Source organism: Glandiceps talaboti, chromosome 16 (genome assembly GCF_964340395.1).
Source record: "Glandiceps talaboti chromosome 16, keGlaTala1.1, whole genome shotgun sequence".
Taxonomy (NCBI): domain Eukaryota; kingdom Metazoa; phylum Hemichordata; class Enteropneusta; family Spengelidae; genus Glandiceps; species Glandiceps talaboti.
The window spans coordinates 7,726,045-7,742,862 of NC_135564.1; the positions used below are offsets into that span (position 1 = coordinate 7,726,045).

The 16,818-nt window shown below is 33.0% G+C and overlaps 2 protein-coding genes across 3 annotated transcripts in view; one reads left to right on the top strand and one right to left on the bottom strand.

Annotated features, from left to right (window-relative positions):
- Positions 1 to 460: 460 nt before the first annotated feature.
- Positions 461 to 12,449, bottom strand: LOC144447733 (disintegrin and metalloproteinase domain-containing protein 10-like). Its single transcript, XM_078137813.1, has 13 exons — positions 12,389 to 12,449; positions 11,665 to 11,797; positions 10,647 to 10,768; positions 9,457 to 10,157; positions 8,389 to 8,517; positions 7,209 to 7,389; positions 5,901 to 6,054; positions 5,008 to 5,128; positions 4,249 to 4,374; positions 3,435 to 3,565; positions 1,953 to 2,055; positions 694 to 870; positions 461 to 523 (listed from the first exon to the last, which is right to left on the bottom strand). Exons 1-12 carry the CDS (start codon positions 12,447 to 12,449, stop codon positions 694 to 696), a joined length of 2,139 nt encoding a protein of 712 aa, XP_077993939.1. The 3' UTR covers positions 461 to 523.
- Positions 12,450 to 12,838: 389 nt separating this feature from the next.
- LOC144447022 (uncharacterized) overlaps positions 12,839 to 16,818 on the top strand; it is a 46,165-nt gene continuing 42,185 nt past the window's right edge. Inside the window, exon 1 of one of the 2 annotated variants that reach the window (XM_078136885.1) lies at positions 12,839 to 12,972. The gene's annotated coding sequence lies outside the window, so the exon portion shown is untranslated. Of the gene's footprint in view, positions 12,973 to 13,016; positions 13,071 to 16,818 lie in introns of those variants that run through there. The other variant, XM_078136884.1, reaches the window with a different exon arrangement.

Sequence of the window (16,818 nt, forward strand, 5' to 3'; positions counted from 1 at the left end):
GTTATTCCAGTCTATTAATTTTGTTTTCCTTCAGTTAAAGCTAAATATTAAAATTATTTTGACCCTCTAGCATGAGGTAAAATGCAACAGCACGTATCGAGAATTGCAAAAAGTCTTGAAAGACATTTCCATCAAGAAATGTCCTCATATCAAAAAGACTTATGATGAACAAAAACATTGCAGGACAGAATTAAGTATAAAAGCTTTCTATATCTCTTTTAATAGTTAGGTGACCCTATTTTTTTCCTGTTTCTCATTACCCGGCAACCCACATTTTCAGCTCCGACATCAATAAAATTACTAATACATTTTTGCCTGCACTCAATCGTTTGCAGTGTAGCCCCTCTCTGGCAAGAATAAGCAAGTGTGTGGACTGTCGGCATCATCTCAGTACAGTCATGGTGGCAGCGACATTTCTTCACAGAGCGTTTCTTTCATGACGGAAGTTATTCAAGTAGGGGGGCTTAATAACATGCCAATAATTGGGTATAGAGAAGCTGGAAAAGGGCTTGATATCCAGATCCTATATGAAGAATATAGAGAGGAAAGAGAGAGAAGGACCCTTAGTTGCTATGAAAAAGTAATGAGAAATACTTTTTTTAAATTTAATCACCCTAACAGAGAGTCCGTCTTTCTTGTTGATGTCTTTCTTTTTCAACCCCTGGCTAAAATGTCATTTTTACATACACTCACTTATATTGGTGGTTGAGAATTCTGTGGATTTTCAGCTGCTATTCTTGCAGCATATTTCTTCAGTTTGATTCCAACAGACACTGGAATAAGTATTATTGGCACAAGTAAAATCAGCAGCAGCTTTGAAGATGTTAACTGTGTCACAACAGTTCGTTTGACTTCATATTGTGGTTCAACCTAGCGGAAAAGAAACATAAACATATAGTTTTAGTAAATTCCTTGTCAAGTACTAGTATGCAGTATATGCAGTAATCAATAAGTTTTGTTTTTTAGTGAATTTCAAGTTGTCTTTTATAGTAATCAATAGTGAACGTCAAGTTTTTGGTTTTGGTTTTGATTTCTATGCAAATCAAGTTTGTGCTTTTTTTTTTCTTTTTTTTTTTTTTTCTCAGTATTGTAAAGCGCATTGAGGCTGTTGCGTAATGCGCTGATAAGAATTTATTATTATTATTATTATTAAGTATAAGTGTTCACAATTAAGAAATGCAAATATGGATTTGCAACTGGTTTTGCACCATGAACAGACATTTTCAAGACATTTGAATGAGATTGAATAGTTAGTCTTTAAGCAACACTCGTGTACTTCACAATCAATTTTTTTTAAATTTGTTTATTGCATCCCTTCTGTATCAGGGGCTCACTAATTTATGTTAGGGGAAGCAGCAAAGATTATGTAATTAAGCACATGTATCTCAAGAATTAGACAAACTATGGCTAAAAATCTTGACATTCAAACAAACAACCATACTAAGTACAGATGAAAACGATATTATAAAATGTTAAAACCCCCCAAAATCTAATCAAATAAATTATTCTATAATATTCTGAATAATATTCTGAAAGTAGTTTTTATTCAATTTCACACAACTGTGAATATGAAATCATTTACAAAAGGTTTTGACTTGAACTTCTAACCTTGTTCACTCACTGCCACTAGAGGGCACAATATTTACGAAGGTCTTGACTAGAACTTCTAACCTTGTTCACTCGCTTCCCCTAGGTTACATAGCAGCAGACTGGGACTAAATATTCTATATGTATATCAAACACTTTCCTTTTTTCAACTGTATCATTAAGAATTGTTCAAGTTTATCATTATTAGTAATGTAAATCAATAAATCTGTTGTTTGATGATTGTTATCAACCATATATCACTATGCCAAAAATAACTTTCGCCTGAGGCATTACTTATGACTTTGCTAAATACATTCCTCAGAAGGAAAAATAACTATTTTTGAGTGAAGCTCGAGAGTACCCACCTCAATACATATATGTTCATTATTGCAATAACCTTTGTAGTCGTTACAAGGATGTCCAGGTTGAGAGAATCCATCAGGTATGTATTCAACAAAAAATGAGGACCTACAGAAATGTAAAGATTTTTCTTTTTTTAAATTTAAATCATAAGTCAGAAGAGATGATTCTCACCATTTCAAATTTAAACCACTTATCTCTCCACAAGAATAGCAAGCCAATGTTGTCATCAGACTCAAATATTCTGAGAACCAGACTGACAAACAAATGAAGATTTGTCCTGATTTGGGATGAAATAAATCCTGTATTTTCTGTATGAATGAATATAGTACAACTTAACTGAGGACAGCATGACACTGAACATTTGAAGATATAGCATTATTATCAAGATATCTACTACATCAGATATATCTAACACATCAAATATATACATCTAATATATCATTTTACTATGCACGAGCCATTTAGAACCATAAATATGGAATATATACTGTGGTCGTTCTACGTCACAACAATGCACGTCTATGTCACAACAATACGTCTCTACGTCACAGGTTCTGCTGTGTTCAAAATTGCCATTATTTTCCACGATATTTCTTTGATATTACTGGCAATGGTATAATTATGTTATTCTCCAATATTTATCTCCATTCAGCCATAAAATACTCGGGACCTAAGGGTTGTCACTACAAATCACTAGAAGAGAAGTGACAAAGGCTTCTTAGGTCACTTGTATTTCCCTTGACTAAATGAAGAAAAAAATATTGGGGAATAACATCTAATTATACATGTATTTAGTCTTTATAGAAGGTTCATATACATGTCCTTCCCCTGGTGTTGTGAGAGTGTTTAAATCTCCAATAATTTCAGATAAAAAATCAGATATTTTGTGAGTCTCTTATCACATAATATTGAACTTTGACACAGTGAACTAGGACATGTCCATTCCCTGGCATTGTTGGAGTGGTCAAAAAATTCTCTCATAAGATATTTCATGGGTTTAACATCATATAATATTGAACTTATTAAATACACTGGAACTAGTAAGACATATCGATTCCCAGGCATTGTTGGATGGTGAAATCTCTTGTTAATATTGGATACATATAAGATATTTCATGAGCTAAATATCACACAGTAATGAACTTAGACACAACACAATATCAAAGGAAACTTTCTTTTCCATTGTCTACTATTATACAACATTTCAATACAAACGTACTTTGGTTGTCATGAAATGAGTCAATAGCAGACAATATATATGATATTCAAAAGAGTTGCTATTACTTCATGTCTTAATTGGCTTACCCATGCTCAACAAAACTTAATTTCATCAATCAACATTACAATAAAATATCAGCTGAGTCTTTCAACATTTCCACAGCTGACAGCCATGCTCGTCTGGAAATGAGACCATGACCTAAACAAAGGTCTATTTGAACACTTACCCATGCTATAATTACAGCCAATATTTTTATTCGACTTACCTGCATTTCCGGTCTACACTGCAGCATAGATGACAGCGGACATCCAAAGCAGAAAATGTTGTTTTTTTATGATATTTTTTACACTGACATCTATGTAGGCCATAGGCTTCACAGACTGAGTGAGAACAGCTCTTTCAAAGATAATGTAATTATCATTCAGACAGCATAGCATGAAAGTTAGGAAAATGATATAAACTATCAATAAATTTGATAACAAGTGATAAAATATCAAGTTGTTCTTTTTTAATATGATTCAGTATTATGTAAGACTGCATTATCACATTTGTAAATATGTGTACTGGCAACAACACAACCCCCACCCCATAGAAAATGCCATCTATAAATTTGAATGGGTCATGTTGTCATCAAGTAATCCTTGAATATGGGTCAACTTTTTGAAAATTCCCTAACCATGGAGCCAATAACATGGAAAATGTCTTCATGCTTTAGAAAACTATGGGTCTGTTTGTGATGGGAAATCCATAACAATAGGTCTGTTTTTGGATTATACATGGCTAGATGTTTTGGCCACACACTCTTGTCAGGGCACTACTCAATGATAAGTCAAAGTTAAGAAAGAAGTGCTGGTAACTCCTCATGGCCAGCTAATAGGTTCATCCCCAAAATACCAAACACACAAGTGTCTATATGCATAAAAGCCTCTTACGTGATGAAATATAACCAAGGCAGGATTAAAGGTATATTATCAATTGTTATGCTTACGATTACAAATACATTAAATTAATATTGGTAAAGTTTGAACTGATGAACTGTGCATAAAACATGTGATTCTAATCATTGTGTTACAACTTACACCCTGATAGCACATCATATCATCAGTGCACTTCGTTCCATCGTGTTTGAACTCTGGAACGGGACAGGAACCACCATCCGTAATCATGGATGTCAAGGAATACATTGAAGAAATCCATGTACAATACTTAAATTTTAAACACAATTGCATGACTAGTCTGACATACAGAGAAAATACTAAAGACTTTTACACTAACTTTTTGTAAAGAATGAAAATATTCAATGCACTTATGTAGTACCTGGTAGAACATTTTTGAAGTAAATTATATAAAGAGAAGGAAAGTTTGATAGTCTATCTTAGCATTTTGTCCATATTGAGTTAGTTGTAGACTTCAATAGTATTTTTTCAAAAATGAAAGAGCACATACATGTCATGATGGATTTTTGCATTAGCGTTTCAAGTGTGACTTTCCCGACTTGGTGAGCCAGCAAGTCGGGTGTCATAAAAATTGTTTCCATCTCTAAAGCTATTTGCAATGTCACTTATTATGGGTCAGTAAAACTGATAACAACTGATATGACATTAGGGCCCGGCTTCACACTTAGATATTGAGCTTAGCTTTGCCTGTTATGTAATAGTGCTTTATCACATTTGTAATATTACCAACAAACATTATTCAGTGATAAGAAAGATGAGAGACCCCACTTCCTTAGTTAATGGCTCGATTCTGTGATGTAGACATTAAAACAACTGCTATTTGTACCAGGAATGGAGAAAATAAGAAAAGGAAGTATTAAAATTTAAAATATCAAAAAATACCAATTTGAAAGGATATTGACAGTATGCTGCATCAGCACACACAGTTTCTTCAGAACACAGCACATTGTGCTTGGACTTGAAAAATCTGCATTTTTTACTGCAACAATTGCTAGCTGTAGGACTTGTGTTTTCAGAAAAGAAGAAAGTGAACTTAAAGTTCAGTATAACGTAGCATATATGCACTGAGGAAATAAGTCGTCACTGATATTAAGTATTTCTTTTAAGTATTGTAATACAATAGGATTAAACATGAAATTAAAACCCAAACATAAATTAATTATAGTAATAATCACAAGGTGTACTTTACTTTGTTGGAGAAAGTTCTGTGTACCAGTACAGTGCAGTACAGTACAGTGCAGTACAGTACAGTACAGTACAGTACAGTACAGTACAGTACAGTACTGTACAGCACAGTACAGTACAGTACAGTACAGTACAGTACAGTACAGTACAGTACAGTATTTCAAGAATGACAAATCAAAAACTTTTAAATGTGTATATTTAGTCTCTCACATACTTTCTAACAATTGCTGAAGTAAACAAAGTAAATTATATGAAACTATTTTTTTTTTAAAAGGTTTTACTTCAAATAAAACACTGTCATGTAAATGAATGAATAACATTATAAACTGCCTATACCAGTAACTAGATTTTTAAACCCCATAGCAAAAGTTAAATATTTCTCATTTTATTTTAACCTCACATTCATAACATTTGAAAGGGAGAGATTAGGGTTGTCCTTTGCGCTTTTTCATGGACTATAAAGGAATTGCTGGAGTAATATTTTATTTTGGGGCATTAAAAATTTAGTGGAATTGCAATTTAGGATATGTGAGTTGCATGCAGAAATAAATAAATATGACTTCAGTACCGGTAGGTGTAAATAACAATACCTGCACACGGCTCCAGGTTTAAGTGTACATGGTACAAAAGTTTGATTATCTGACATGGGATAACAACAGTCATCATAGCAATCATCAACACTGCCACAGTCACATTCTTCATCACCTTCAACAATACCATTACCACAGATTGACAAGGGGGGTTCTGAAATTACAATACCATTATGGAGAGTTACAACCACAGGGGTTCTGAAATTACAATACCATTTAATATGGACAGTTACAACCACAGATTGACAAGGGGGTTCCGAAATTACAATACCATTTAATATGGACAGTTACAACCACAGATTGACAAGGGGGTTCTGAAATTACAATACCATTTAATATGGACAGTTACAACCACAGATTGACAAGGGGGTTCTGAAATTATAATTCCATTACCACAGCCTGACAAGGGGGTTCTGAATCCCATTATGGTACCCACAGATTGACAAGGGAGGTGTGTAAATCACAAACAATTACCATAAACTGAGGGTGGATGGGGGTTCTGAGATTACAATTTCCATTACTATTACCACACATTGACAAGGAAGATTCGACAAAAGGGACTCTGAAATCTAATAAACAAAGGACTACCATAATCCAATATCATATTTTCTAAAAAGAAATGTTTGTCATGATACTAAAGCTTTATAACTTGGTTTTATGATTATCATCTAGAAATCACTGGTATTTCAATTTCTCTGTTTTTAAGTACACTATATATCTTGCATTTGTACATGACATATTATATAATTATTACTTTCAGAGCAGAAAATATTCAAATAATTGTATACACCTTCACATGGGAAGATGTACAGTACACTATATTCTCATTACACACCTTGCAGTCATTTCCAGAGAAGTGTCAAAAGAGAGCAAGCACTCCCAGGAAGAAAAGCGGAGATTAAATTGACATTACATTACATCAAGTACAATAAATGTGGCTATGCTATAAAAATAACTCCCATGAGTTCCAATAAATTATGTCAGGAGCTGAAACAAATTGAGCAGAATGCATTGACTACTTGAATATGCAACCCAAATTTTGCTGTGAAATATTGCAAATTGAGGACTTCATCAACGGTGACTATTGGACAATGGTACTCAATCTGGTCCAAGGCTGCTTCTAAACAACACTCCTAGTGGCCAAACTATACAATTTTTTGTCTTTCTTAAAACTAGAATATTGCATATTTAAATTGGCACCAGGCTGATGACTCACATCAACTTTGTCATGTCTTTAACTGAGAGATTTCCATACCAGGATATGTCAAAAACACATGGGTAATTTGGTAACATTGAAATAATACATACCTATGAAACAGCCGTAGAAACTCTTGCCATCAAAACTGACAACACCTTTCATATCTTCTATACTACATGGTGAAAACCTTTTATTATTTGGTTGGGTACCATCTACTGCATACATGTACATAAGAAAGTATCCCCCGCTTTCTTCATCTGGTGCACATTCCTTTATGACAACACCATCATGCTGAGAAAAAAAAATATTAAAATTTATGCCTTGTGCCTCAGCCCTGAATAAAAAAGATTTTCCAAAATATTACATCAATGGATATTTTCTTTTTTCTCTGTTTTATTTTATATAATTTGTCACGAAAGTATATTGATTGACACTGTTGCAAGATACATTGCAACAGTATTTTGTTACCTACTTTAAATGTAATGTTGAAAAAAATCATGCTCTTGTCAAAATGCAGTAAATCTTATAAGCCCACATTTTAGTATATTGTTTTAAGATCTGTATCAGAAATATTTGCAAGTGTTTTGTTACTCAACTTAAATTTGATGTTTACAGTAAATTTCATCAGGCCATACTGAGCAAGTATATTGAAAGAAAGTCTTTAAAATCTGTTGCAGAAATGTTGCAACTGTATTTTGTTACCTCACTTAAATTTTAATGTTGAAAAAAATTATAATTTTGTCAAAATACAATAAACTTTATGAGCGACATCAATTGAGTAATTATAGAGATAAAAATTCTCTCTGTTGTAGAAATATTGCAGGTGTTTGGCAGTACATCAAGCAATCAACAGAATATGGTGAAAACAAATCTGTGAGTTTTACACGTAAAAAAATAACATGATCTGAAACAAGATTGGCTGAATATTTTGACTGACTTTACCGAGTGCAACAAATTTTTTAAAACACAGTCTTTCAAGGAAGGCTATCATAACCAACTATGGTGGCTCTTATTTCTGGTTCCAAACCTGCTAGTATACAACAATCTTTTATTTCTGGTCCAAAAGCTGCCTTTAAACAGCACTCCTAGTGGCCAACCTATACAATCTTTTGTTTGTCAGATAACCAGAATATAATGTATTGAGTCAGTTTTTGCAAGTGTATTAAAAATAAATCTACAAAATATATTTAGGGCCACAAACATAAGAAAAACTAATTTCTAAATCTATTTTATGCAGAGTGGATACTTAAGGGAGTGATTGATCATTAATAAGTCCAAGGGTGTACTTACACTAGCTCCAAAGCTGTGGCCAAGTTCATGTGCAAGGGTGACGGTTGATTTGATATAGGGAACAGGAGTACTGCCACTTTGAGTAGTAACCACTAAAGAATTAAAGCTCCTCAACTTGCCATCATAAAGCTGATGAAAAATATGTACAAAAGATAAAAAAAATTCTCAGTTCATAATATACCAGGTATATTTTCTAATTATTAAGATATACAATTGACTTTATCAATAAAATCAAGCAAATGATCGTGCCTAAAAAACAATATTTAAATATGATAGACATGTGTACAAATACTGATCATAACAAAACCATAGACATTATATGTGAAAAACTGCTTGGAATAATTCTGGAACCAATTAATGGATTCTAGACACAAACACGTGCACAGCTGTGGTATGGGAAGCCTGGCTTCACCAGAAATTGCCTACAGCTCCTATCATAGCATTTAGGAGAAACAATACCACATAGGGGAATTGTCCAGTCTGCTGTCCTCAACAGACCACAGTTTGAAAAGGGCACCACATAGAACAACAAGAAATTACTTGACATATTGCCATATGTTTACACTGAATCAAATATAAATTAATTGAAAGCATATATACACAAAGTGTACACTCAGGAGAAAATTCCACTCGACTGATGATAATTGAAATAATGGTATCGAAACAACAGTATCACTCATTGTGAATAAATCCTCAAACCTTAGAGACTAAATAAATATACATATTTTAAATGTTACAAGTATCAACATTTGTGAGTCAGACTAAGATGAGTAAAACTTTTTATGAGTGACATATTTCATTACCCATTCTATGACATATTAAAATAAATAAAACAATAATATTTCACTCAAAGATTAAAAGAATGGTATGACCCAAGAACTACACATACAAGCAAATCTTCAAGACCTGGAAATAACCTCCTCAGTGTTCTGCATGTTGGGACTAATAAAAAAGCTTTGCCATTTGCCTTCAAGTTCAAGGGAATTGGGTTTAACTTGAGACTTTTTATTTATCTAGTTAATAAATGCCACCATAAACCTTGTCTAATATAGGGTTAAAAGTACTTACTATTGATTTTTGACAAATGCCTCCAATTTGGCCATAGTCTAAACTTCCCATCCATGCTAAACCAAGAATACCCTCATCAAAGTCTTGATTGGATAGTAGCACTGCTAGACAATAATCATCATATTCTCCCATGCCAGCAAATGTGTATAGATAGTCTTCAGCATTACGGTGAAACCCAGTCAGTAAGTAATTTGAATCTAATAACGATTCTGCTGTGTGGATTTTGATATGTTTTATTGCAAACGTGATATTATCCTGAGAACCATCCTCATCAAAATCAATACTTTTGAAGATAAGATTTACATCCTGTATAAGTAAGAGGATATTATCCAGTGTTGAATGCACAGATCCATGTTTCTGTACAAAGGTATGATCTGCTACTACAAACAGTGTACAACAAGTCCTTGGTGAGGTGTATCGCTTTTTCCTTTTCTCATGAAAGTTTTTTGAACCACCTCTACTAAGATGTTCGTTGAACTGTTTCGTCTGATCCTTGTATCCACATTGAAGTTTATCTTTTGGCAAAGTTACATCAGAAGTTTTATAGATTACAGAATCAAAATCAATCACGTCATCCTCTCTGGTCTTAGGAAAGTATGTTGATGCTGGTTCTACAACAAACTCATCTTCTTCAGTGGTTATCTTACCATTGAATAGACCATCTTCTGTCACGATGCCATGCACAGTATTGTTACCTTTACCTAAAAGTAAACCAAATATACATTTACACAGAGAAATTTTTAACTGTCTATTGGTAAAACTTGAATGTGTAAAGTGAAAATTTCATATCAATTTTCTATCAATTAAGACATACTGTTATTCTGGATGATGGATCAACAACTTTTAATCTAACAACAATAAATCAATTTAATTTAACAATACATTAAAAATAAATCAAATTAATTTAATTTAACAATAAATTAACAATAAATCAAACTAATTTAATTTAACGATAAATTAACAGTAAATTACATTAATTTAATTTAACAATAAATTAACAAAAAGAAAATAATTTCTGGTGTACCAATATGAATTGTAAAAAGGCACTACAAGTGAACTTATAATTACATCGTTACTTAAAATAGTACTTTGGAAAGTCTGTGAATGGCTATTTCTATCATTTCACTATCATCAAAATTTCTTACAATTCAACATGATGACTTGTAATATCAATATAATTTCTCACTTACCTCTCAAATGACCAACATACGTTTTTGACCTGTCATACTCAATAACAGTTTCACTACCAGTTTCAATTAAAGCATCACTAGTAAAGATACTGACATCTGGGTAAAGTTCCAACTCAAACAATCTATGGAAAATAAAATATTTCTTTAATATTTCAATAATGTTCTCAAGATCTTGTCAAAATATTACAAAAAAAATCTGGGGCAATTGTTGAATGTTGAGTTGTATTTGAAATGTACCAACTGCATAATGGGTTCAATCTGGTAAAATGCATATTACGCTACTAAAATGATTGATACATTTTATAATTCAAACATCTTTGCTTAGTGTTCACTTAATTTTAGGCCAACAATGTTGTTAACTCACGATCTATCAGTCAATAAATTAATACAAAACAGGCTACATTTCCTATCACTGCTTTTTGCCTTAAAATAGACTTCATGAAGACTTTAACTGTACAGTAATGTGATGACCAGCAAGACTTTGTGAGTCTCACACAACAGCTAGTGTGATGTTAGTGATACTAGTAGATGGAGTAATTTGGTGGGTATTCAATTCTGTATAAGAATTAGGTAAGGAACAATGTCAGAATCAAGTCCCAACTTACTTCGTTTCTTGCCTTCATCTGCAAGCAGGACTAGTATGATGTGTGGTACCCTATAATCTAACATATTTGCACATCAGGGGTGAACAAATCCACTGGTCCTTGGTCTGGGACTAGCAATTTTTTGGGGCGGACCTGCACAAATTTTACCTTGTACCACTAATTCTTTCAGCAGGACCACTGGATTTTTTAAGGCACTGGTCCGAGGACCACCAGTTCACAAAATGATTTGTTCACCCCTGCACATCTATAAAGTAGTACACATTTTGAATTAACAACTTTTGTATTTCTATATGAACGAGTCTCTCACATCATCATGCCCCCATGACCTTTACATTGCGGTATAATCTACGGGGTAATAGAACAGTTTCATTTCAAACAATTTTTTTACACAATTACATAACATATTTACTAACCTGTCATATGCAGAAAACTTCAATTGGAGACGTTTTTGTGGTGATCTTTTTGTAATATGGTGTATTTCAGTCAAGCTATCTTTGTTGTAATACACTGGAGCAAAATTCTTGATAAAAGGAGTAAGGGGAGTTCCTGAAATTGATAGAATAAGCTAGTGTAGTATGATTCTACATGTTATTCAATCTCTAAATCCATCAAATGATGATGACATTCACAATGAACATTTTAAAACTTGCACTAGCTGACTGAGGGTTTTGGGGTTTTTGTTTTTTTTATTTTCAACATTATATTTACTGAATTTTTTAAAAATACCTGTTAGTCTTTTTACACATGTCAATTAGAGGGTTATTTTATCTATAAGTTAATAACTATAGTAATAAGTTGACATTGTGATTCATCAGGGCGCTGATTTTGGGTGCAGACCCGAAAATCAATTTGATTGGATACACCTACAGCTGCAATAATTTTAATTGTAGCGTTCTTTGTGGTTTTGAGGTGGGTTTTTTCGCTTTTTTCCCTCCGAACATAAAAAGGACAAAAAAAGGGGAAAGCTCAGATTACACTCTACTATATGTACTATGTGTACTAATATTACATAAATTTGTTTACCCACACTGCCACATCCTGATTCAAGACTAGACATCTCATTGTGAACATATTACATCTCTAACAAAACAGTTTCAACAATCATTCCAGTTGCAGCTAGTGCAGCTTTTAACTTACCTGAGCAAAATAATTTTCTCCAAAACAGAATCAGGAATAGGAGTTTCCATTTATCAAGCATCTTTGAGTATGTGGAAATACACTGTTCAACTTCGAATTCAAGTAAGATTATGGCGGCAACATTTTGAACTTGACAGCTGCATATGCAGTCAGGATACAACAGAAAACCTGGTACTTGGTTGTTGGATTCCTGCGTGTCTTGTGTCACACGACTTGTGTGTAATTTGCGAATCAGTATTTAGAAGAAGGTTCCTGTGCAATCATGACTTCACACTCAAAAAAAACGTAACACGTTGATACTTTTTCCCCCGTCTGAAAATAAGATTATTTTACTATGCGTTGCAGACGACAGTTTTCAAACTAGTAGCGCGCCCTCATGCATGTCATAATGAATAATCAGAGCCCTACGGGATGTCATGAGAACTGGTACACTGCTCGTATTGAAATCTACTTATAGGTTCGACAATGCATTAAAATTCACTGAATCGCCATGAAAATATAATGCTGTATTTTCAATTGGAAAGTAAAACCAAAAATCATGTGAAATAATCAAACCACGTAGAATGTGAGACCATGCAAATAAGGTAGGTGGATTCCCTTTATCACGTGATAAGTATATTATGATGATGAGTGGTGAAGTCAAAGTCCATACACTTAGTACTTCAACGCTGTCTGAGAAAAGGTGAGTTCACGTTCGTCTTTTTTTCAGCACTATCGCTACAACGATTGCTATAATTGTAGTATAGGAATGACCGTTGCCTCATAATCGACTCGTAAGAAGGTAACAGTCTGTAAAAGGAAATTATGAATACTTGGCATGGATAGGTTCTTGTCGACGACAGTGTATTTTTGCTTGGATGCCGACACGATGTAAACAGAGACTGATGTGTCATTGTTTAGTCAGATATTAGTCATAATTCAAGACAGGACAAGTTTTCTTAGTGAATTTTACTCTCGTTTTTAAAGGACTGAATGATAAGGAACGAAGATATAACCGTTTTTGACCCTTGATTTTGAGCAGCGCACTGTGTTGCATTTGGTTATCTCGCATGTTTCTAGTGTGACGTGTGGGCGGTACGTATAAAACCTCAGACCAAGTATTTGTATGTATAGAACGCAGTGTGAATGAAATGTGAAAATTGCACATCGGGATGTTTACGTCGGATTTCAGCGGATGTTGATTCACCCACTGCCTCGTGTTCATCAGATTATGATGATACAAAAGGAAAATGCTAAAATAGACGTAAATACTGAATGCGAGCTATCGTAAATGTCAATGCCACTGCCAGCGAGATGTGTACTAGCAGTAGTACTACTACATGTAAATGTTACATATATGTCATACATGAGCAACATGACATCGATAGTGAACCTGACAAGTCTAGTCTGTGTACACCGGTATGATCACGGGAATGAGACGTCCATATGCAGACTCTACACATTTTAACACAACGTTCATTTTCAACATAAATCCTTCACTTGCTGGTTTCTTCCATCCACCAGACAAGCAGAAAAATATAATTTCTCAACTACATTTATAGTCTGAAATTTACTATAAAACACAATTTCACTCAGTATGAATACCATAGAATTGTTAATCACATTTCCTGTGGTTGGCCATTGTCCAATATTTCAACTACATGTGAAGTACAAATGCAAAAAGACCTTGACATGTAAATATTTTTTGTTCATGTATTGCTTTGTATTTTACTAGTATATGAATTCAAATTGTGGAGATGAGATAATATTGCTAAAGAGAAAAATTCAGCTGAGTCCCATATGCTGATTATGTCATAGGGGCCCTTTATTTCAGCAAGACTTTACCACAGATAGTAGTTTAAGTTTGAGCCCCCCCCCCCCCCCCAGCTGTTTATATAATATCTGTAAAATAAATTTTTACAAATACATTATTATTATTATTATTATCTTTATTATGTCCATATCCAAATCTGGATATCAGACCTATATACATGGAATCTTGCATAACACATTTTACCTTTTCTTTATGGGGGAGGGGAGTCAATTTCAAACTGTTTATGTAAAGCCTTGTTGGCTATCACTAAGGGTGCTAATAGTGTTAACATATTCCTCCACCTAAAATTACTGGATTCTCCAAAGTTTGGTGGATAAAATTACTCTGAAAGAAAGCAAAAATGGTTTGTTCCAAGTTTTCAATGTTTTTACCACCAGAGATATTTGTGTAACAATTACCATGTACTACAATGTACTTAAAAAATATTTATTTTAGTGAGTTTTTTTTCGGAATAACTTTCCCAACATACACAATTTATTGTAGAAATCTAACATTGCTACATGAACTTCAAATGTAGTTCACGCCATATATACATGATGTAGAAAACACAATCTAAAAATAATTTGTTATTATATTGTGGCTGGTGGTACAAGGTAATTATTTTCACTGTCAAACACACAATGTAACAGATGTTTGAGCTAAGATTAGATGTACATGGGGTTTAATTGGAAAATATTGGACAAATAAATTACATTTACCAAAGCTTTTATACATCAATGTTTGGTGAGAAGTGGTGGAATGATGTCATCTCACCAACTTTGGATAGGTTGTGTAATTCGAAGTAAGGTTTTCTATATCAATGGAACAAATAATACAGTAGTACTAGTAGCTGCTGACAAACAAGACACCAACATTTAATAGATGTTTTTATTGAATGACATTTTGTATAAGAAAGAAAAGGTCATAAAACTGTAATGCAGCACTATGATTGATTGAGATGTGCCCATACAAAGATTGTCTGTGTACACAGTTATTGAGTTAAAGTGTGGAGTGGGTGTTAGGGGAGTCAGGAAACATTGTAACCCACCAAGATAACATTTAGATCGTATTCATCGTAAACCCCAGTCAGTCTCTTTTACGGCACCATCCAAAACGAGCCATCAATATTCATTTCAATTTATTTTGCAGTGTCGCAGAAGAAATAATGTGCAAGAATGCATTTACATATAATAGCTATGTTTGATTCCTATGAATGTTCATTGCATAAGTGTAATCTTATCAGTGTAGATGGATTTGATAGGATTGTTATATTGTTCTGGACCAGCATTGTATATATATACAATGTGGTGGATATATATATATATATATATATATATATATATATATATATATATATATATATATATATATATATATATATATATATATATATATATATATATATATATATATATATATATATATATATATATATATAGTTATATATATAGTTATATATATAGTTATATATATAGTTATATAGTTATATATAGTTATATATATAGTTATATAGTTATATAGTTATATATATATATATATATATATATATATATATATATATATATATATATATATATATATATATATATATATATATATAACTAATCAGATATGGGCCTTTTATACATTTCATGTAAATTCTAATGTCACTGACATGTAGCTCATTTGGATGACTTTTTAAAGTTTGAATCGACATTAGTACTGGATGATCAGCTTGTGTGTTTTACTTTCATACATGTACTAAAAAAACCTTTTAGATCAAATTGGCATGTATATGGCTATGACTTGAGAAATCTGATTGAATATGTGTGAATGGCTCAGGATTGCTCTGTGTCGGAGATCAGAACAGGATTTGAATTCTACAATGTGTAGGATGTAGAGTGGCAATTCAGATGAAAATATTTATACAAATGATTTTGTTAGTTTTTGAAAATAATGAAGTTTTCATTTTATCAAATGGTGACATCATGTTTCTAGTGTCCAGAGAACATTTATTGACACAGTTATTATTGACTAGTAGTGATGATTGTTGTGTTGACTTAATAGATTATGTAAGTGTCACATAACTGTTAAGTGTGTACTCATAATGAGTACTTAAGTCATTAGACTATGTAATTAGACTAGTATTTATTTGTGGTCAAACTGTGAAATGGTCATTGATTTGTGATATTCACACATTACTGTGTGTCAAGTACATATGATATACCAATCATTTTACTGTCAAACACAGCAGGATTGTAATGGAGGAAATTATTTTGTGAACATTGATTCAGCTACACTTCCCTCAATTATGGCTAGCTGTGTGCAGCTGTTATCTGGCAAGTAAAACCACAACCACAAACATAGACATTGGAGGGGTCCTCTCCACTGTCTATGCCACAACTTGTCAAATGATTAAAGCTTTGATTGTATATATAGTCTTTCTGAAACGCTCCCTTGTTCTGCTGTGGTATGAACATTTTTTTCAAGTAGCGTAGCAACTAAATGTTTTTCCATGCTTGTAAGAATGGCAATATCAGGTTTACAATTCAACTGTCGCTACCCCAAACATACCTTCCAATACCCATGTGAAACTCACACTGAAGAGGTATAAATGACTTTCCTTATAGGGTTAATGTATGTGGGCTGATGACCATAT